At 35.9% G+C, this 24,095-nt stretch overlaps 3 protein-coding genes and 1 long non-coding RNA gene across 8 annotated transcripts in view; 2 read left to right on the top strand and 2 right to left on the bottom strand.

Annotated features, from left to right (window-relative positions):
• LOC127856315 (secernin-2-like) overlaps positions 1–24,095 on the top strand; it is a 67,622-nt gene that overhangs the window by 37,150 nt on the left and 6,377 nt on the right. The gene's annotated exons all lie outside the window — the stretch shown is intronic.
• LOC127856326 (uncharacterized) overlaps positions 1–24,095 on the bottom strand; it is a 39,691-nt gene that overhangs the window by 10,003 nt on the left and 5,593 nt on the right. The window lies entirely within an intron of this gene.
• Positions 1,971–24,095, top strand: part of LOC127856313 (secernin-3-like) — a 28,502-nt gene continuing 6,377 nt past the window's right edge. Inside the window, exons 1-3 of the mRNA XM_052392449.1 lie at positions 1,971–2,081; positions 8,850–9,020; positions 22,367–22,554. Coding sequence (XP_052248409.1) covers positions 8,859–9,020; positions 22,367–22,554 — 350 coding nt within the window. The 5' untranslated portion in view covers positions 1,971–2,081; positions 8,850–8,858. The remainder of the gene's footprint in view (positions 2,082–8,849; positions 9,021–22,366; positions 22,555–24,095) is intronic.
• LOC127856311 (uncharacterized) lies at positions 15,100–19,925 on the bottom strand. Its single transcript, XM_052392447.1, has 3 exons — positions 19,494–19,925; positions 16,128–17,374; positions 15,100–15,587 (listed from the first exon to the last, which is right to left on the bottom strand). Exons 1-3 carry the CDS (start codon positions 19,907–19,909, stop codon positions 15,226–15,228), a joined length of 2,025 nt encoding a protein of 674 aa, XP_052248407.1. The 5' UTR covers positions 19,910–19,925; the 3' UTR covers positions 15,100–15,225.

Below are 24,095 nucleotides of genomic sequence, written 5' to 3' on the forward strand. Positions count from 1 at the left end.
TCGCCATCCGAAACGGTGACGTGCTTTCAGGGTTTACTTTTGACAGTGGCTTCCCATTTGATGTGTTACTAATGGCATACTGCACAGTCATTCTGACAATTATGGAAATTAAAATTGTATGCTAAAAAGAAATGTATATTTCCCTTCTCGTCATGTGTTCTTTTTGCATTTCAGTTATGCTCCGTTACTTGATACTATTAACTTGAAAAGTTCTTGTCATAGTTTGTATTTGACAAAAAAGACATGCATTGAGTGTATAAATATACCTGTCATAATATTTAACCTGTTTCATCATAATACATTACATTCAGTAAGTTTAAGTTTTAAAAAGATGAAGATTATGTGTTGTTATCAAGGAAAGCGGAACGATTATAAGGTCAAAGCCCACGTCTGCATCAAATACATGTGACAACGACCATCGCACGGTGTTACAAATGTACTACTAAATTAATTTGTCATAAAACCAGGTCTTGACACAGACACACAAAAGGTAAACATTCTAACAGCATCAATACAACCTCGTGTTATTATGACAATCAAAAGTGTCATTAATTATTTCTATGATTTTCCGATGCTTAAGACTATCGTTAAGTAAATAAATACGAGATACAGGCCAAATAATCAATTTTAGCCAGGAAGCATATCATTATGTTAATGAGTAAATGTATGAGTAAGACTAAGAGACAAAAGTTTGATACAATAACCCGTATTTATTGTACTTATATGTATTAGATAAAATGTAAGTATTCTTATTTGATGTTTTTTCAGGCAATAAACAGTTTTTTTTTTCAACAAACGGCTGTCTAACTGGTGGATTCTGACCATTTTTTGTTTTGGGCAGTATCAATGTCTAAACTGTTGAGGCCAATTTCATGACCCTGTAGCACAGTACCTTCACACAAACTGTCCAATTTACTTGTAAAGCTTTTAAAATATAACTAGCATTATGAGTATAATTACATAATTGCAACAAAGTGGAGAAGAAAACAGCACCGTAGGCATGTAATTCATAAGAAATGAAGTTTACCACATTTGTGGTAAAATACGAATGTGCAGCTTGTAAAGCCTCGCACATGAACGATGCTACATTAGCACTTGAAAGTTGAGGTTGGTCTCATATATATAGGAGAAGCTGCAAGTCTTCTTAAAATATAGCCAATGTTCGCCTCATTTGTAGGAATAATCATGTCTCCTTCATGAGCTTACCATTTTGAATTCAAAATAAGTTGTAAAACTGGCATTTTCTCAACGTTAATCTGTTAGATATAATGAATTCAAGTATCTCTTACCATGTATTAAAGATAATGAAAAATTTTGACTTTTGCTTCATTTGACCTTTTATCAATTTGGTGTTATCTGCAATATCAAGATATCTATTGCCCATGCTACATAATATATTATTATATCAGGGATAATTGCCACCATCCATTCTAGTTGCCTGAAATATCATAAAAGATAGTTTTACAAACTATCAACAACAAACCAACACATAAATGTCCCTATCTTTAAATGTCCGAATTTTTAACATATCCGAAATATAGTACAACGAGTGAATGGTATACTTTTTATTTCCGAAATTGTTGGTTTCTTAATCAAACTTTACCTTTCCCAAAATATTATAATAATGAAACTATTAAACAAAAATGCTCACAAATTTCTGTTGAATAAGATTTCATGTGTTTTTGTGGAGAAATTGTTTTTGTTAAATGCTTGTTGTTGTTGTTGAATCTAATTATGGCGTCGTTGTCGCCTATGGTCTCGTTGTGCTTTGAAATGCTTTTGCCAGGCCCGTGGTATTGACAGTCACTATTGATTAAATGGTAAAGAAATAGCGGCCCTAATAATCGTTATAATTTTTCATCGTGGTGAGAGTTTGTCACAGTGTTACTTTATTTATTGCTCACTATCATAAAGGCGCCGTTCATCCGATAATAACCCCCATAAAACTTGACAATAGCAGTAAAAACACCGTTTGTAACACTTACACACTTCAGTGAAATCACTCTGCGTGGTCAAGAGATTCCTGCCAAATACCCGAATGACGAGCGCTGTGAATGGTTGCTTATCAATTTTCAATATAGGTAATTTACTTTGCCAGGGGGGCGGAGTTTCGTCGATTCGGTCAGTTGATTGACTTTGGCGTGTATTCGGTAATAAACAGAAGTCACTTAGTATGCTGCGGATATGACAATTGCCAGATTTTAGGGCGAAGTGATATCGCCAGTGCTTTTTATCCGGGCAATTAAAGGGAAGCCACGGCGATATAATCGGCTCTAGGAGAAGTGCCCCCCCCCCGGAGAACTGCCCCCCAAAGATTTTTCACTGGGCGGAGAACTGCCCCCTCACTGTTTTTGTATAGGGCGGAGAACTGCCCCCCTGCTGATTAATAAGGGGCGGAGAACTGCCCCTCTGTCAGAATTGATGACCCGGAGAAGTGCCCCCTAATTAAAGAAATAGCGGTGATATATAAAGCGAGTATTATAATGACAATAACGCCAGTAACTTTCTTGCTATTATGTATGGAAATTGAGTGAAATTTCAAAAGTAATATAAAGTTGTACAAGTAATAAAAGTTTTAAAACGGCATAAAATACCTACCTCGGCATGGACGTCGTCACGTCGCCAACTTTATAATCACGTGATTTTCGTCAATGTGAACAAAGAAAAACAAATAACTTTTTGCTAATAAAAAGTTTTCGCGGCTGAATTATTTGATATTTTCCCCGTAATAAAAACAAACAATTAGCATGCAATTTAATCCATCCTTATGCCAGCTGAAAACAATAATTTATTTGTTTGTTTTCGCCAATTACGGATTTGGACGGTTCAATATAATAAACCCATATGCGGCTTTATTCAAAGCTAACAAGTTCTTAACAATTAAGGTCGGTCCGGTCTACCAATTAAAAGATTAAAAGATCGCGGTACTTATCGTTAACGGTAACAAGTTCTCTGCCTGCCTTATTAGCTGCTAATTAAAGCAACTGTTACCGATTTTGTTTGTTTGGCATGTCGACATGATCTGCTCAAAATGCAAACTGCGGACGACTCGACGGTCTGGCGATGCTACCGACGGATAAGGTGCTAGAAGACATGAATTAACTAAACAACATAAATAAATTGCTTATAAATTCAACTTCACTTCATTTTTTTCTTCAAGTCAGCTAAATTATTGCCTTGCCTATTAATTTACTTTTTTATATGTCAATTAACTTTTTTCCATGGGTCAATACTATCTTTATAATGTAAATTAATTCCGATGTAACTTTTCCTCCATAAGTACCGAGTTGCACGTCTATATTTAGTTGCAACACATTGCCAGTATTAACACGCACGCGTTTCCTGTGTGGATCTCGACTATGTTTCGCGCTCTTATTAAAACACGACTTTTACAAGGCATTCATGTATAGTGAGTGGTGCAGATGCGTACCAAGGGCCTTAAACAGTATTATCACATACCTCTAGACAATTTGTGTTATTCAGTTCGATAAATGGTAATATACTTGTACTGAAATTAAATTGTTACCGGATAAAATGTGTACGGCGATAACGTAAAATTACCCGTAAGTATTGTTTTCACTACGTAACTAATAACTAATATGACACCGGGGGGCAGTTCTCCGCCCCTACAGATTTGATGGGGGGGGGCAGATATCCGCCTACTAAATTCTGACAGGGGGGCAGTTCTCCGCCCCTACCGATTTGATGGGGGGGCACCTCTCCGCCACCTTTAAAATAAGGAGGCAGTTCTCCGGGGGGCAGTTCTCCGGGGGGGCACTTCTCCGGATACCGATATAATCGCCCAAATCGCCGGGTTGCTTGATCCCTGTATATATATATAGCAAAAAAGAAAATTTAATGTGTTTTTCATCGTCATACATTTAGTTTTTTAAAAGGTGTCAATGTACACTTAGATTTCCGCTATGGACAATTCCCAGGATCCTTAAAAGAAAATTGTGTGTTTTACATTGTATACATGGCAGTGGTCTAACGTGCTGCTAACTCTTCCTAGATTTTCCACAATGAAAAGATTCCTAGGATATCAATATCAACATCTATTCTGTCTATGCTACATATAACTACACATGTTCATATAAAAGAAGAAAACTTTATGTTTGAATTTACACTGGATACCTTAACCCTTTCCCACTCAGAAGCAAATTGAAAATGGCTATGTGCAAACAGAATAAAACCAGATCAGCCTGCAAGTGACTCGCAGTCTGTTCAGGTTTTATGCTGTTTGCTTCTCATCAGTATCTTAGGGTTGGAAATGAAGCCTTTAATACTTTAATATATTAAGAAATGACTTCAATTTAATTTGATTTTCTAAAGGATTTCAAATGTGTCAAAGTGCGTATCTGAGCCTAAGACAAGACAAGACAAAAGTTTATTTTGTAAATAAAGGCCACCGGCCCAAAATACAGCATATGTAAGTAACAGCATATTATTTTTTGAGTTGTGATACATCAAGTTTGAACATCAATTTTGTTCTACATCTTTCTTTTTCATTATTTCTGTTACAAAAAAGTCTGTGCTTTTTAATTTACTTTCATCAGAAATTTGCATAAGATTGCAAAAATTTAGGAAATTTTGTTCACCATTGTACCATGAAAAGATATACATTTGCCTTTCTTGGTTGAATTTTGGACATTTAAAGAATACATGAAACTCATCTTCAATAGTGACAATACATACATTATTAAAATAGACTGAACAATATGTACATAATCGGTGTTCTCATACATGCCATACGTCCCGATCTCGGCGGGACAGTCCCGCTTTTGGGCCCTTTGTCCCGCCGTCCCGATATGAGGTGATTTGTCCCGACATTCGTAAAAAACGATGTAAGGTCTATAGGTTCCCAAAAAAATTCGCTATTCAAGCTCTGTTTCGCTAACACTTACCCCCGCTAATCCCTTTATTGCCCCCAATTAACAATCCGATTCTGCTTTTCGTGTGTACCAGTGTTGTTTATGACACCTTATCAGCGATTTATCGGCTAATTATTGATTTCATCAGGCATTCACACCATGGTGGTCTTCAAGATAGTGGTCGCTTATTGCTATCGATAGTTGTATTATAATGAAATAAATGTTGAAAATGTGTTTATTTTTGTATTTGTTTGAAACGGTTTACAAAACAATTGTTTTGTAAAATTAACTCTACGTCATTAATGAGTCTTTTACATTCAATGTTTAGTTCATAAATAGCGGGATAATCCGAATGTGCAATATACCAAAATCGCAACAAACAGTCCAATAAGTGATACCCATCCTGTCTAGTGTAATTGGGTGTAATTGTAATAAAAACAGCGAGGTGCTATGCATGACAGTTTGACCCTACTCCAATTAAGCTAACAACCACGAAGTGCTATGCATGACAGTTTGACCCTACTCCAATTTAGCCGCGACAATTGACAAGTAACAAACTGCGCATGGATACATGCTTAAAAAAACATCGCAACAAACAGTAAAAGTGGTACCCATCTTGTCTTGTGTTATGGTAATAAAAACAATGTGTTGTTATTCATGACAGTTTGACACTACCCCAATACAGCGCCTGACAATTCACAATTCAGTTTAATCTGTGTATATAAGAAGAAAACACAATATGATTATTAACATTAGAGAAAAATAATTCGAGTAAAGCATCCATAGACTTCTTTTGTCCTTTTGTTTGTTGGTGTAAATACGGTTGAGGCGTTGTTGAGAGTTAAAATGAACACAAAGACAGTTTGCTTCCACCAAAAACCTACCTCTGAAATGTGTACGGCCGCGCATTCCGTGTGTTTTAACTGATGTAACTGTTCGGTAGATAGTTTACTGTAACCAGTACTTTCAGTGTACTGGATAGCCTCCCCTGCGTTAATGTTTGCCATTGCAATTAATATAATGATTATTGCTGTCGTAATGTTCTAGATTTTGTACTCTAAAAAGATGAATATTATCCTCGTTGTTTGCCTTATTTTATAAAACTGTTATTGTTATGTTTATGATTCCATGCTTCATATCAGATGTTTTATGTCTTGAATAAAAGTATCACGAGCATTTGTTAGTACTATACTGACTACAGTAAAGGTGGAAAGATAAATCGTTTTAGGTGTCCCGCTTTTGGGTCAAATGTCCCGACAATTTTTTATGGAATGTCCCGCTTTGGACCTAAAAAAATATGGCATGTATGCACGGTGTTCTCTTGAAATTCCTAAATACCGACCAGTTTCAATTTCTAATTTATGGCTTGAACAACGAAAATCTAGCAACTGACTTTCGAACATAAAATGGTATGTCGATAAACAAATATTTTTATGGGTTTAACATAGATTTGAACTGTTTGTAAGTATCACATCTTGATGAATTTCCTAGAGTTTCAAGCCAATTCTGTGAATTACAATCAATCAATCTTTGTTTAATTGACATTAAGAATAATTCCACATTTCCTATCTCTTGACTAATCCAAACAAAACCAAATCCATAACGGTACAAAATATTTTTTACAGATGTCACCCAGTTAGTTCTTCCGATTTCATCATGTCGCTTTAACATAATATAACAATTTCTAGGATATCGATCATCTGTCATACTTATCAGTTTACACCAATATTTAACGCATTTTACATGATGCTCTGTACACAGAGGTAATCTACCACATTCTCCTAGTACAATGCTATCATTTACAGATTTATTTACACCAAGAAAATATTTACAATACTCGATTTGTACTTTTTCGAGTATGTCTGAGAATTCTATTCCATATATCTCAGAGATATATGTAAGTATAGGTTTTACCATTGAATCAAACAATTTAAAATATTCCTTGTATGAAAAATATCCAAAGTTACTTTGGTATGATTTTATAGCAAAAATAGATTTTCGGGCTTGAGCTGCAATTTTTTCTTTTGCTTTTCTCCATGATAATTTGGGTGTAAAATGAAGACACATGTATTTATATACAGATGTGGTATTTACGGGATTATTTTTAAAGACCCAATGTTCGTATGATCTTAGCGGACCTCGGTTTCTAAAAACAATGATTTCAGTCTTTTGTTGGTTAATTGTCATACCAGTATTTTCACAAAATTCCGATATAGAGTTCAATTGTGATTGTAGCTCGATCGCGGTATCAGCGCAGCTCGCAACGTCATCGGCAAAAAGAATGCAAATTATGTCTGAAATGTCTTGGGTGATAAAAATACCCCTATAATCTTTAGATTTTAGAAAGGTAGACAACTCGTTCATGTATAAATTAAAAATTATTGTACTGGCTATGTCCCCTTGTCTAGTGCTGATGTTACAATTGAAGTTTTGCGTGACATTTTTATCATTTGAATACATGGATTTTAATACTTGAAAAAGCTTCCCTCTGACACCATTTTTACACATAGTTGTAAATAGCTTATGAATAATCAAACTATCAAATGCTTTTTGGAAATCTACGTATAGAACATAAAACCTACCACCAGGTTTACACGTATATTTTTGAACCATGCTTTGAAGAGTAAATAAATGGTTGAATATCCCTTGCGAAAACTGGCATGTGATTCTGCTATTTTATTGTTTAAATCTGCCCATTTGCATAATCTGTTGTATACGATATTGGAGAATATTTGATACATTACATTAATTTATGATATACCTCTATAATTAGAGAGGTCATCTGTAGCGCCTGACTTATATACTGGCACAATTATACTATCCCGCCAAGTATTTGGAAAATGCCCTGTATTTAGAATCTTATTAAATAAATCTCGAAGTAAAGGTGTTATCATATGCATCGTATTTTTATAAAATTCCACCCCAAGGTCATCAGTCCCTTGCAATTTTCCATCTTTGAGTTTTGAAATACTTTTTATTATTTCTTAGTTAGTGATTTCTGTGTTTAAAATTTTATCTTGATCATCTTCAGTTTTGTTAACCTCTAGGTTCATTTAGACTTGGTTGATTGTCTTTACAAAGAAGGCTTTTAAAATATTCGTACCATGAAATGGATCTATATTACAAGAATCTTTGTTGTTCTTCTTATGACTACCTTTTATTAATTTCAAGAACAACTCTGGTTTAGTACCCGATAAAACCAATTCGTTTCTTTTCGTCGTTTGATACGCTTGTTTTTTTGGCCGAGCACATATTTTAAAACCCTCTACGGAGTGATATATAGTATTGATAATCCGTTACATCATTACTTAACCAGAATCTTCGTAATGCTGCGTACTTTGTTTGTTTAGCCGCGTTACATTCTCTATCCCACCACGGTTGATTTACTGAAGTTTCATTTTTATTAAGAAAGTTTGTTTTATAATTAAGTTACCTTCATATCGGATGCAGCGTATTTGTACAAATTTAATATTTTATCGATCGCTTCGTAAATATCCGTGCACACAGAAACGCACTTTGACACATTTGAAATCCTTTAGAAAATCAAATTAAATTGAAGTCCTTTCTTGATATATTCAAGTAGAGGGGTTAAGAAGCTAAATGTGGTGCCTATCACTTTCTAGATTTCTAAATTGACAGATTCCAAAGATCCTGAGAAACAATATTGCGTGTTTTTACATTGCCACACATTTAATAAGTTAATTTGCTGCCTATCTCTTCCTAGATTTCAACAATTGGCAGATACCAAAGCTCCTGAGAAAACGTATTGTGTGTTTTTACATCGTCATACATTTGGTAGTTTAATGTGCTGCCTATCTCTTCCTAGATTTTTACAATTGACGAATCCCAAAGATATCAACATCTCTACGGTCTATGCTACATATAACGACATAAAAAAAAGAAAACTTGATGTGTGTTTTTAAATTGCATAAATTTAGTAATTTAATGACGTATAATGTGCTGCCTTTCTCTTCCTAGAATTCCGCAATGGACAAATTCCCATTATCCTGTGACACGTTTGTAGCACTGCTGCCAGCTACAGCCAGTGGCTATGTGATCTTCGGCAAGAACTCTGACAGGCCGGACAATGAGGTTCAGGAAGTGATCTACCGGCCCGCTGCAAGTTTTCAACCAGGGGAGAAACTGCAGGTGGAATTGAATGCATATCGTCGCCTCTAAGGGGTGATAATGTTGAGAGCTTTAAATATAAACCAGGGGAAAACCTGCTGGGCAGATCGAGTGAATTCTGTTGAAAAAATGTCTTAGGAAAAATTTAATTGAGTGCTTGTAATACAAGTGGTAATGCTAGGTTCCAATCAGGGGGAATACTGCAGCTTGGATTGGGTGAATTTTGTTTACATTCTTGTCTTACGGGTGATAATGTTAAGAGCTTCAAATAAAAATGGTACCTGTGTGACAAGAACATTTGCAAGTGAGTAAAGATCTCTGTGGAAAGGTCTCTGCAGGGATGTACCTGTAATATTAACCTATTGCTGATCAAATTAATCATTTTAAAACATTTAACAAACCAAATGATTTTTAGCTTGGCTGTTTTTGGAGAAAACCTGAGGTGTTGTCATAGCCAGCTCGCCGTCTGCCGTGATAAAACCTTAACATTGGCTCTAAAATCAAAGTGCTTCCACCTACAACTTTGTAACTTCATATGTAGATGCACCTTGATGAGTTCTACACGCCACACCCATTTTTGGGTCACTAGGTCAAAGGTCAAGGTCACTGTGACCTCTAAAAAAAAAAAAAAATTCTAACAAGCTTTCATTTATTCAAAACTGCATCCGCAGCCGAGCTTTGACACCCGTTATGCGGTGCTCTTGTTGTTAGTTACTGTGATTGGTTATGTCACGGAGGAGCTTGCAAAACCCCTTTCCAAATCACTATGTTTAATATGAAAATAGCATGTTTCAAATGCTAATGAATGCTTTGATCAGGGTTTGTTTCCTTCTTTGGCAGAAGCCTTACAGTGGCCCCTTTCTCCAAAAAGAAATGACTCTCATAAGCATTTTTAGAAGGATGCAGTTTTTCCCAAATTTCAAGCTAAGGTTTGATTTTTTTCCCATTCTCAGTTTTCTTGATTGTGTTGATTGGTTCCCCCCACACACACCCACACACCCTATTTGGAAATCCATGCTTTTGTCCCAAATCAAGAAAAGAAGCCCTGCTGCTTCAAGGCTCCAGATTATAGGGCTGTTTCTGTAGATACTGTAAAATATTGCTAATACATGTAATGTATACTTTATTTTGTAAATCTCCCTTTAATTGAGTTTAAAGGATGACATGATCTTAGCGTTGTAACAGTCCCTAATAAAAGTACTGTTGCGACTGATTTTCCAAAACCATTTTTGTTAAAACATACAATTATTCTTATACAGCTTATAGTAAATTTTGATATTTATGCCCCCCTTCGAAGAAGAGGGGGTATATTGTTTTGCACATGTCGGTCGGTGGATCGGTCGGTCGGTCCGTCCGTCCACCAGATGGTTTCCGGATGATAACTGAAGAACCCTAAAGCCTAGTTAGAATAATATTCTGTAAAAGAAAATTATTTTGAGTTTAAGGATAAAGATTTGTCACCACATGAAATTATTATGCCCCCCTTCGAAGAAGAGGGGGTATATTGCTTTGCACATGTCGGTCGGTCTGTCGATCCGTCCACCAGGTGGTTTCCGGATGATAACTCAAGAACGCTTGGGCCTAGGATCATGAAACTTAATAGGAACATTGATCATGATTCACAGATGACCCCTATTGATTTTGAGGTAACTAGGTCAAAGGTTAAGGTCACGGTGACCCGAAATAGGAAAATGGTTTCCGGATGATAACTCAAGAACGCTTAGGACTAGGATCATGAAACTTGATAGGTAGATTGATCATGACTCACAGATGACCCCTATTGATTTTCAGGTCACTAGGTCAAAGGTCAAGGTCACAGTGACCCAAAATAGTAAAATGGTTTCCGGATGATAACTTTATTTTTATATATATATAAATGATCTGTGTTCATTTATTCAACAAAAGTGCGATACTGGAATATTTGTAACAAACGATATCCCTGACATATTTTGTATACTTTTTGCTAATGATATTGCAAATTGTGCAGATACTGCTGTAAATCTTCAGTTGCAGATAAATGCTATTGCAGAATTTTGTACCTTAACAAGCATGAATTTAAATCTTAAAAAAACTGAGGTTATGGTATTTAGAAATGGGGGTCCATTACGTCACTATGAAAAATGGTATTTTAATAATTGTCCAATAAATATAACGTCCGTCTATAAATATATGGGCATCCTTTATACCCCAAAGTTATGCTGATCGGCTGCAAAAACTAAATTAGCCGCGCAGGGGCGAAAAGCATTATTTGCCATTAAAGAATACCAAATTCCGTTTAGATATTTCTGCTGTACAGAGTTCTTTAAATTATTTGATGCCATGGTAACACCCATACTCACATTCGGATCAGAAATCTGGGGATTCACATATAGTGATTCAATAGAGCGTGCACAAATTGAAGCTTGCAAGTACTTTCTGGGCGTAAAAACTAAGGTCAATAACTGTGTAGCTTTAGGAGAATGTGGTCGCTTACCAATGTACGTCATTTATCACTCAAAATGTATAAAATACTGGTGTAAACTTCTCCAGATGCCTGATAAAAGATATCCAAAAAACTGTTATAAAATGTTAAAGTCATTAGATGATATTGGAAGGCGAAATTGGGCTACGGATGTAAAGGAGCTTCTTTTTAAATATGGGTTCGGCTTTATTTGGCTCTCACAGGATGTTGGTGATATTGATTTATTCATGCTCCGTTTTAAACAACGCCTTACTGATTGTGCAACTCAAACCTGGCACGAAAATATAAATGACTCTTCAAGATGCGATACTTACAGACAATTTAAAAGTTTATTAAACACGGAACGATATTTAGACATAACAATGCCATTTCATTGCAGACAAGCGTTAGCGAGATTTCGTTGTTCAAGCCATAGGTTTCAAATAGAGTTAGGTAGACAATTGACATGACGCCTTATCTATGATCGCTCCGCCCACTAGATTTGATCCACCAATCAGCGATCGATTAATCGGGCGCACTCGTTAGCAACGACCTGTCCGCCATTTTCTAGACAAGCTACATGTTTAGGTTCACTTTTATTCCAACGAGTTTCTTTTGTTTTCCTCTTTAAAAAGCGATTAAAAATGGTTAAACGGTGTCAATGGGGATTATGTAACTCGACAATGGATATCCTGAAAGATTAGTTGGTGACATTTAATTTATATTGTTTCCAAAGCCGAAAATAGATCTTGAGAAGTGTAAGAGATGTATAAATACATGCGGTCATCACCACGAACAACTGAACGTCAACATGGTCAAAGACAATTATAATATATTTTTATCGAATATACTAGCAGATTTAAAAGTTTATGTTATCGATCCGATTATCACATAATATTTCACTTAAAAAAAAAAAGTTTTATCAGTTACTACATGTGTAGGTCAGAAGCGAGGTTCATCTGCATTACTTAAAGAGAAATAAAACCCAGCATGAAGCCTAATTTATGCTGTGTTTTATTACTCTGATAGTAATGCACTTAATTGACATCATACATGTTATTTGAAGGTGACATGTGATATATTATCTTATTAACAGTATCTACACATTTGCACTCATGTGGTGTCACCAATAAACGCTTTTAATCCACACTAGGAGCTCGAATGCCTATATCTCATTTTTTAAACGAGCTTCGTTTATTTTTTTCGGATTAAAAAACGGAAATGAAATATTGCCAAAACGGTGTAAAAAGGGTTAATGCAACTCTGACATTTGGTATCCAGAAAGATAAGTTAGATGAATTAAATTTATACCATTTCCAACGCGGCAATGCGGTCTTGACAAGAGCGAGTGGAAGCTTCAAGAATTACCGAGATCCCCTTTATAGAACATTAATTTATTTCACTAACTTGAAATGTCATATAAGCAATAACTAGGCATTATTAAGTATGTATTATGTCACGTGTGCATGTAAAATAATTGAGAATTTTGGTACCCAATTCGTGTAACTTTACAAAATCCCCGTTCAAAATCGCGTTTCTGTGTGTGTCAGAAACAAGTGAAAACCATTTTGTTATTATTTTAATAAAGACGTATCAATAAATGCTATTGTAAAAGAGTTATTATTACTGATATTAGTTAACCAATAAATGCGGTTACTTCGGGGAAGTCGGTACCTGCGCGAGCGTCTGATATTGGTAGCCTTATTAATTTATAATAGCCTGACCGTATTCCATTTCGTACAACGCTAATGTTATATCAGACAATGTCCAAACTTACTGTGTTGTTTTTGCGCTTTAAATTATAGTGATTGATAAATGTCCCATAAGCAATGTTTAATATGATTAATATCACTTTTATACGCAATAACATGTGGGATTGAGGTACCCACCCGGCGTCAGAAAGCGCGTAAAACTTCACCGAATTCCCAGTTATAAAGCGCTATTTCGTGTCAAATACACGGGTAGGGGGGGGATGTTTCGGTAATAATTTTGTTAATAACACGGGTAAATACCGGTGAAGTGTTAATTTATTGCAAATACCACCATTACACGTAATAACGGGTTCGATTTCGGTAAGCGCGCAAGCGTTTGAGAGCGTGTTTAATGTACCGATTTACCCGTTATAAATAGCTGATGTTCTCTTTAATCGTTTATTTTTTGCATTTGCAGAATAACTTAATGGCATCAACCCCTTTACAAGTGTAATATGGTGTTAAACAAGTCCATAAAATAATCCGGAATAATTGCGTAAATCTATATGCAGTCTATAGGCAAAGAAGCCATTTATGTGTTAGCTTGTCTAGGTTTTCTTCCCGCTGAGCCACGTGATTAAGTGGGCGGAGCGATCACTGAAAATGCGTCATGTCAATTAGGAATACCAAGAAATCTTAGAATATTGTGCACATTGTCAATTAGAAAATGAATCTGTAAAAACAGAGGATGAATATCATGTATTTTTTTAATGCTCTAAATATGCTGACATTAGGCAAATCTATTTGTATAATTGGTATCATGGCAGGCAAACTGTTTCAAATTTCTTTGATCTGTTAAGAAATGAAAATGAGTTTTTTATTAAAAAAAAAATAGCCTTTTATGTTTACCATTTAATACGTTCTTCATATGGAACGTAATACTTGTAGTGGAAGTATGTTTGTTCATATTTGTTTTTTGTTTGTTTTCTCCATTCAATGATATTGTATATATATATATATATATATATATATATATATATATATATATATATATATATATATATATATATATATATATATATATATATATATATATATATATATATATATATATATATATAAATATATATATATAGGTAGGGACAACTCTCTGTATTATCTGTATATATATATATATTTTGTAAACATGATGTATTATGGGCCGGAGGCCTTTGTTTACAATAAACTTACTTACTTACTTACTTACTCAAGAACGCTTAGGCCTAGGATCATGAAACTTAATAGGTAGATTGATCATGACTCGCAGATGACCCCTATTGATTTTCAGGTCACTAGGTCAAAGGTCATGGTCACAGTGACCCGAAATAGTAAAATGGTTTCATTATGATAACTCAAGAACGCTTATGCTTAGGATCTTGAAACTTCGTAGGTAGATTGATAATGGCTGGCAGATGACCCCTATCGATTTTCAGGTCACTAGGTCAAAGGTCAAGGTCACGGTGACCCGAAAAAGACAATGGATTCCGGATGATAACTCAAGAACGCTAATGGCTACGATCATGAAACTTCATAGGTACATTGATCATGACTCGCAGATGACCCCTATTGATTTTGAGGTCACTAGGTCAAAGGTCAAGGTTATGGTGACCCGAAATAGTAAAATGGTTTCCGGATGATTACTCAAGAACGCTTATGCCTAGGATCATGAAACTTCATAGGTACATTGATCATGACTATTGATTTTGAGGTCACTAGGTCAAAGGTCAAGTTCACGGTGACCCGAAATAGTAAAATGGTTTCCGGATGATAACTGAATAACGCTTATTCCTAGGATCATGAAACTTGATAGGTAGATTGATCATGACTCGCAGATGACCCCTATTGATTTTCAGGTCACTAGGTCAAAGGTCAAGGTCACAGTGACAAAAAACATATTCACACAATGGCTGTCACTACAACGGAGAGCCCATATGGGGGGCATGCATGTTTTACAAACAGCCCTTGTATTAAAAGAGTTTACCTGTTTTATAATGAGAACTGTATATATGAATGTGTAAATTATTATGAATGATTATAAATCATCCTTCTGCAACAGTCACTGTTCCTTAAACACTGTAATGTCATTATTGTTCATTCCTACAATGATTGAGCGTGTGTGCTTACTGTAGTAGACAGACATAGGGAAAATCACATTATTATTCTCTGTGAACACCTCTGCCAGTCTCTTTCTTCCATCTCTGTCCACCTGGGCTACTGTGTTTGTATAGTATCCACACACCAGAACTTGTCCTGCATCTGTCACATGTAGGCCAGGTAGTACTCCTATAGGGGAGCTCAGGCCAGGTACAGTCAGGGTGGAGATCACTGTGCCTTCCCTGGACAGTGTGACCAGCTGGTTACTGGAAATGTTGGCCACATATATCTTGTCACCATCTGGACTCACTGCACAGGAGGACACTGTGGTATAGAAGACAGTGATGATGAGATGTTGTTATTATATTGAAATAAAGGTAATGATAATAAAAAATGAAATTCTAATGATCCTGTCATGTAATAAAGTCCAGCTTTTTTGTAGAATATACTACGTAATAAAACACTTAATAACATTAATGAACATGAAATAACACTAGAACACTTCTGAAATTAAAAACATCAAATGTCAACTATATATAGAGACCAGTTGTATTCTGAATGTCATATATTGTAGTTCTTTATTTTGATACATTGGTTACATGTTTAAGTTTGGAAATAATTATCAAAGACATCATTGTTTAACTTCAATATAAAATTGTTAACTTGTGATAAAAATTTGTGAATATGCATAAAAAATAAAATGTTGGACATAGGCTCAACATGTTAAGCTAATTATTTACAAAACTTACAATTGGTTGCTAAGATTACTGGTATGTGAAGCTTATAACTCCTTAATTTCAATGACGGTAGAAGCCTGGGCCCAACTGTTTGGAACATTAGACTAATGCTAGGAATAATTATTACCTGTATGGTTACCTGATGTATCCTTATACATCTCCCTCACCAGATTTCCATCCAGAGTATAGAGATACAGAGCTCTACCATCTGTAATGTACAGGTTACCATGCTTATGGGCAATACCCAAGCATTCATGTTGGAGCTTCAGTATCCTGTCCTTTATCAACTGATCATTGGTCACTCTGATAAAGTGGACCTCATTGCTATCCACAGTAACAGCCACCAGACTGGTGTCAATGCTGCACATGGACCATGGTGAACAAGGCAAGTCATAGTGGGCCACCACTTTGTAGGTCTTATTCAGGAGCTTCACTTTGTAGTGGTATTGGTCTGTGATGACGAGTTCTCCAGAAGCTGTCTCACAGATACCATTTATGTAGCATATGCTTAGATCACGCTCAATCTGCACACTATACTTCTTACTACTCTTCACTTTTATGATTTGATCAGGTTTGCTTACTGCACCTGGTTGATGTCCCTGGACCAGCTGGTGTGATGAGCTTGATACAGGATCAGATACCAGGCCTGACTTGGGCAGATGACTGTTTTGGTTTCCAGGGCTATAGTGTCTAGATGAACTTGATTCTGGAATGGATGTGTTTACCTTTAATCTTGAAGCTGTTTGGTTTCCAGGGTCAGACTGGCTGCATGCTTTAGGTGTATTCTGTCTGGTATTTGTGTTCTGTGTTGTCCTTTTAGTGGGTTGCGATTGTTTAACTGTGCTCAGTATTTGTCCCAATCCAGATAGAGCGGACAGGGTTTGTTGGATGGTTCTATCAGGATTAAAGGTTAGTGTCCTATCATTATTTGCTGTCATATCTTGTAAAGATGCTTCTACCTTGAGGGACTGGTCAAGGCATTTTCTGTACTTGATAAAACTCGGTGCTTCTTTTTTGTCTTTACTTGTCAGCAAATTTTCTTGTAAGCATGATATATTTTTTATGGACTTATTGCAGTTTTCAATGTCATTTCTGATAGATGTCTTCACATTGACCAACAATGTGTCCAAAGCCTTCTTGGTATTTTTCTCCAGTTGATCCAAAGCGTCATTTATAGTCTTTCGTAAAGCATTGATTTCTTCCAGAATTTTCTTGTAAGATTTCTCAAGAGACTTCAAATTTTCCTCAAAGTCATGTTTCTTCTTTATCAACTGCTGGTGTTGTGTATCAAAAGTTGCTGACAACTGTTCGAAGTCTCTTTTTTGATTGAGGTCTTTCACCTTGTCAGCTATTAGTACCACATGACTGCATAACCTGCAAAAACAAACACACTTAAAGTTGATTATGTATGCGTTTTGTCAAGCATTGTTAATATTGGTAGCTATACAATTTATTTTAAAGCATATTATTTTGTCATATGATTTTTTTTCCGAACAATATCTAGAGATGCTTTTACTTATATCTATCTACAGTCCAATCGGAGTTTGTGGTCACCTGGTATGAGCGGTCAGTCTAGATTCCCAGACTACCCCCCACCCTATCAAATTCATTGTTTATTTCTCCTGAGTGTAGCCTGCCGTTGGCGACCAGGACCCATTTAATTTCACACTAATAGCAATTGCCACCTGCCTTTAGCGTTCACAAGGCATTATTGCAAGTTGAGAAAAATAAACACTCGGTTTAATCTATTAGCATTGTTGTCTCTTACATTGCAGGTCATATTGTCTATTCTGCAATAAAAGAATCAGATTAAGTTAATTTTCTTTATTATAATAAATTGACCCATTCTGAGACAACAAATCATATCAGGGCTCTCTCTGGATTAAATTTTTTGTTTGCCACCCATATTTGCCTTTTTTCGCCATTTTAAAAATAAGAGCCATTTTGTAGCCATTTTTAAATCCTAGTCTAAAATGCATATACAATTAATTTACGTAGTGTGTAGTTCTTAACCAATTATTACCATGCAATACCAATGCGAAGAAAAGGAACGTTATTTCGTTCATATTTATGTGTGCTTTCCATAAAAAATCTACATAATATAATGGTATCATAACAGTATCTGCCAAGATTCTACTTCACTATCAAGACTTAGCCTCCAGCATACATATTTAATAATAACATTTAATTTCATTGTTGGTTAGCGCAATCATGAAAATAATGCTTAATAAAATTACTATACCACAGTCCTAATTACTTCGAGCATCCATGGACACCATACTTTTGTTATCACGAATTAATTATCACAGTGTTGATACAGAACAAACGGATACGTACACACGTGTAAGCAACATCAAACCAAACAAATCTAAACCCCTCAAATGCTTCAAATTATAACAACTCTTTCAATTGAAGCATGTGGGCACTTTTCATGTGTGGCAATTAATGCGTTCTGATTGGATAATACGTTTATTTCTTCCTATTAGACTTCTTCAAGGGGCTTAGCTTAGGTTATACTGGCTAGATCTTCAGAATATTTTACGGCGTATACATGTTTGAGATTCCCGCAGGCAGGAATGGTTTCCAGTCGAGTAACTAATGATATTTTTTTGAGAGAAAAATAAATGAAAATCCGTTTTGGCCACTTTTTTGCAAATGGAAAGTAAATTTTCCCCCTTTTTTTATAGAAAATTGTGATGGCAGCGGGAGTACTTCAAATGTTGTTAAGGTTAATTTTATTGGGATAATTATTGGAAAATCTTCATGAAATAAGTATCATAGAATGCTTTAAATAATTATCTCCATTTAATTATTAGTAAAGGTAGTTATTGCAAAATTAAATATGGATTTTAAAATAACATTTTTTTTTGACTGAACTTTCTAGCTTACACTGAAATGGAATCAGATTAATAAATAATGAAATATTATTGAGCTTGAAACACAAGTATTTCACGTTGTATGAACAAAAAGATCAGATGTGCTAAGCTTGTGTTTGTTTGAATGAAAATGATGTTTGTTCACACAGGAGGTTTTCAAAGCTTTTGATCCTATAAGCTGCCCAACAATTTAAAATGTGGTCACCTTACTGTAGCATTGACTGGCCTCTGTACACAGGTTTGACTGTATATTGCAATACTCAATAGATCGTTACCTGACTGTAGCATTCACTTGCCATAATCAGCTACTTTGACCACTTGCCTTGACTGGTCTCTGTTAATAGGTTGTACTGTATATTGCAATACTTGTTACCTGACTGTAGCATTCACTTGCCCAAAGCAGCCATTTTGATCACCCCTTTGACTGGCCTCTGTACATAGATTGGACTGTATATTGCAATACTTGTTACCTGACTGTAGCATTCATCTGCTTAAATCAGCCACTTTGACCACTTCCCCGGACTGGCCTCTGTACACAGGTTGATTGTCAAATAAGAAATAAATAAAAAACATGTGCACAAAACATATTTATATAAAGTACAGTCCTTTTTACTTACTGATGAGTGTGGACATGGCAGGCATGACATATCAGCTGACTGTGGTCCTCACAGAATCCTGTCAGTTTTTCCTTCTTATGCTCCTGACAAATCTCTTGTTCACCCACATTAGTCTCAGGCCACTGGCTGATGTTTTTCTTGTCCAAAATTTCATGCTTCTTGTAAAGAAAGTTGTGATACTCCACACATTTGCTACAGTAAAATTTAGAACAGTCCCCACAGTAAAATTCAGCCTCCGTGTTTCTGTCATTTTCCTGACAGGGGAAACAAGAAAAGTCAAAGAATGATTCTGATCCTTTATGAATTGAACTCTCTAAATTAGAAGCCATTTTGTAACTATTGATAACTTCTTTCCTTGCTAATTTAAATCTTGAAATTGCAACTAACCTAACCCATGTCAGGTGATATCCAGTCATGCGATTGTGTAGCGTGTTCTACTTAAGTTGTTCAAGTACCCATATCTTATTACCAATATTGACAGGTTTATGAGCAAAATGTTAAGCTATTTACAGAATGATATGGTCTAAAGTGTAGATAGTAGAGTTTGTATATTCTGTTGAATTTAAATAATCTTATCGATAACCAATTCATATGCAGATATACACAGTGTATTTTCACTCATGACATGAGTTTTATTTTAGGGAATTAAATAAGTTTTTATGTCAAATATTAATGTAGATTACAATTAAAATTGAGTAAAAATATACACTCAATCTTAAATTGAGGAATGAAAAGATAATGAGAAATATATTTGAGACTACCTGCAAAAGTTAACAATCTAGTTGTAACAAATTAGTGATAAAAGGTTTCCCATTCCTGAGTGGTACTTGTTTTTTATATGTACGTAGTGAAAACTTTAAAAAATCTCACAAATGATTTGGTACTTAATTATACCCCCACAAACGAAGTTTAGGGGGGTATATAGGAGTGCGCTTGTATGTCTGTCGGTCTGTTTGTCGGTCGGTCGGTACGTACATGTATTAAGTGTCCGCTCTCTATTTCAAGTTGTTATCATCTGATCTTCTCAAAACTTGGTCAGATGTTGTATCTAAATGATGTCTAGGTCAAGTCAAGTCAAGATCGCGGTGGTGTAGTAAGATCGTGGTGGTGTAGTGGATGAGGTGTTCGCCTAGCGATCGGGAGTTTGTGGGTTCAAACCCCACTCGGGGAGCGTTCTCATTATCTCACCTAGTACTGGTTCTTTCCAGGAAACGGACTGGATAATGTCCTTCTGCCTATAATACTCGAAAGAGCGGTTGGCAGTATACAGAGATAGATAAGTCGAATATGGGTCATGCCGGGTCAAAAACTAGGTCACGGGGTCACTAAGTGCGTTCAAACATTGAGCATGGTTTCCGCTCTCTAATTCAAGTAGTTTTCATCAGAGCTTCACCAAACCTAGTCAGAAGTTGTATCTAGATGATGTGTAGGTCAAGTTCCAACATGGGCCATGCCGGGTCAAAAACTAAGTCACGGGGTCACTTAGTGCATTTTAAACATTGAGCATGTTGTCTGCTGTTTTTTGTGAAGACAACATGCAAAATATTCTGTGTCAATGCGGCATGTGGGGGTATTCGTCACGTCTGTGACAAAGCTCTAAGTGGCATTGGAAATTGCATGGTGGTTTCACTAGCTTGCAATTCTGACTTAAAATGCGACATTCTGACTTTACTTTTTTATGCCCCCCTTCGAAGAAGAGGGGGAATATTGTTTTGCACATGTCGGTAGGTCGGTCTGTCCGTCCACCAGATGGTTTCCAGATGATAACTCAAAAACGCTTAGGCCTAGGTACATTGGTCATGACTGGCAGCTGACCCCTATTGATTTTGAGGTCACTAGGTCAAAGGTCAAGGTCACAGTGACTCAGTCTTGGATGCAGTTTAGGACCACACTTGCAAATTATATTATGTACTGTTGTGGTGGGGTCTCCGTCCCCACTTGATGGTTTCTGGATGATAACCCACAAACGCTTATGCCTAGGATCATGAAACTTCGTAGGTACATTGACCATGACTGGCAGATGACCCCTATTGATTTTGAGGTCACTAGGTCAAAGTCCAAGGTCACAGTCACTCGAAATAGTAGAATAGTTTCCTGATGATAACTCAACAATACTTAAGCCTAGGATCATGAACTTTCATAGGTACATTGATCATGACTGGCAGATGACCCCTATTGATTTTCAGGTCACTAGGTCAAAGGTCAAGGTCACTGTGACTTGAAACAGTAAAATGGTTTCCGGATGATTACTCAAGAATGCTTACGCCTAGGATCACGAAACTTCATAGGGACATTGATCATGACTGGCAGATGACCCCTATTGATTTTCAGGTCACTAGGTAAAAGGTCAAGGTCACAGTGACTCGAAAGAGTAAAATAGTTTCCGGATGATAACTCAAGAATGCTTACGCCTAGGACCATGAAACTTCATAAGTACATTGATCTTGACTGGCAGATGACCCCTATTGATTTTCAGGTCACTAGGTCAAAGGTCAAGGTCACAGTGCCAAAAAACGTATTCAAACAATGGCTGCCATTACAACTGACAGCCCATTTGGGGGCAGGCATGTTTTACAAACAGCCCTTGTTTCAAGAATGACTTAATTGTAATAAACAATCACACAAATTAATGTTCTGTGTAAATGGATATCATAATATTGCAATTGCATTGATGCATTTTTTAATTTCTTTCTTCAAGTGTCTTTCTGTAATGTAAAATAATATGAGCGTGTCTTTGAAGCCAGTGGCCAAACATTTGAAATTAAATAAAAGTAACATATCCTATAATGTTTCTTTCTAAATGAATTAACAGAAACAAATCGTTATTTCCACTTCATGATTTAATTTGTTTAACTTAATGCTCACCATTTTAGTGCACCTACATAGAGGTGGATCAAGCGCTGAGCACCAATGCGGTGATCCTCAGCAAACCAGCCTGGATGTGGGGCGCAGAAATGGGGGCCAACGAGAAAGGCGTTGTCATAGGTAACGAGGCAGTGTGGACAAAGCTGAATGGCGCCGAGGATTACACTGAGTGCCTTCTGGGAATGGATCTCTTAAGGTTTGATTTTAGTTTCATGTAGCGTCTACAGGGAATGGAACTCTTAAGGTTAGATTTAAGTTTAATATTATTTAGTGTCGACCGAGAATTGACCTCTTAAGGTTAGAATTATGATGAATATAATGTCTACATGGAACGGACCTTTTAAGGTTAGAATTATGATTAATATAGTGTCAACCTGGAATGGACCTCTTAAGCTTACAAATATGTTTAATATACATGTAGTGTCTACTAGGAATGGATCTCTTAAAGTTAGATGTAAGTTTAATATAATGTCTACCTGGAATTGACCTCTTAAGGTTAGAATAATGATTAATATAATGTCTACCTGGAATGGACCTCTTAAGGTACGAATTATGATGAACATAATGTCTACCTGGAATTGACCTCTTAAGGTTAGAATTATGATTAATATAATGTCTACCTGGAATGGACCTCTTAAGGTACGAATTATGATGAATATAATGTCTACCTGGAATGGACCACTTAAGTGATTAATATAATGTCTACCTGGAATGGACCTCTTAAGGTTAGAATAATGATTAATATAATGTCTACCTGGAATGGACCTCTTAAGTGATTAATATAGTGTCTACCTGGAATGGACCTCTTAAGGTTAGAATTATGACTAATATAATGTCAACCTGGAATGGACCTCGTAAGTGATTAATATAGTGTCTACATGGAATGGACCTCTTAAGGTTAGAATAATGATTAATATAGTGTCAACCTGGAATGGACCTCGTAAGTGATTAATATAGTGTCTACCTGGAATGGACCTCTTAAGCTTAGAAATATGTTTAATATACATGTAGTGTCTACTGGGAATGGATATCTTAATGCTAGATTTAAGTTTAATATGTGTCTTCATGATCAGGAATGCATCTCTTAAGGTTAGATTTGAGTTTAATATAGTGTCTACAAAGAATTGACCTCTTAAGGTTAGAATTATGATTAATATAATGTCTACCAAGAATGGACCTCTAAATTTCCTGCGATGATATTGGACATGTCATACCTTCATGACTTACAGATGAAGTGTAAGTCCATTGATTTTTGTCGAAGTTATGAGCATTGGACATAGAAATTTTCTCTATAATAACTGTTCCAGGGGTTTTTCACAAAATTCCTTCAGATATTTTGCTAATTTTTGGTTTGTGCGTCTACCTACATGACCTACAGATGAAGTATTAGCTTCGTTTTGGTCTATTGATTTTTTGCAAATGTACGGGCCTTGGACTCTATAATAACTGTTTTACAGAGGTTTTCATGAAAGAAAAGCGTTCAGATATTTAGCTGATTTTTGGTATGTGCGAGTCAACCTACATTACTTACAGATGAAATGTGAGTTTGATTCCGATCCATTTATTTTTTCTTTATAATAACTGTTTTTTCAAAAATGCTTTCAGATGCTTTCCATGGCCCGTAACTTTGTCTAATATCAATGGACAGTAACTTGGTCATGATGTTTTCAATTGGGATATAGCTGCTGTGTGGCTCCACAGTGCAATAGGACCCATTGTGTTTCACAAACCCAGCTC

This window comes from Dreissena polymorpha, chromosome 13 (genome assembly GCF_020536995.1).
Source record: "Dreissena polymorpha isolate Duluth1 chromosome 13, UMN_Dpol_1.0, whole genome shotgun sequence".
Taxonomy (NCBI): Eukaryota; Metazoa; Mollusca; class Bivalvia; order Myida; family Dreissenidae; genus Dreissena; species Dreissena polymorpha.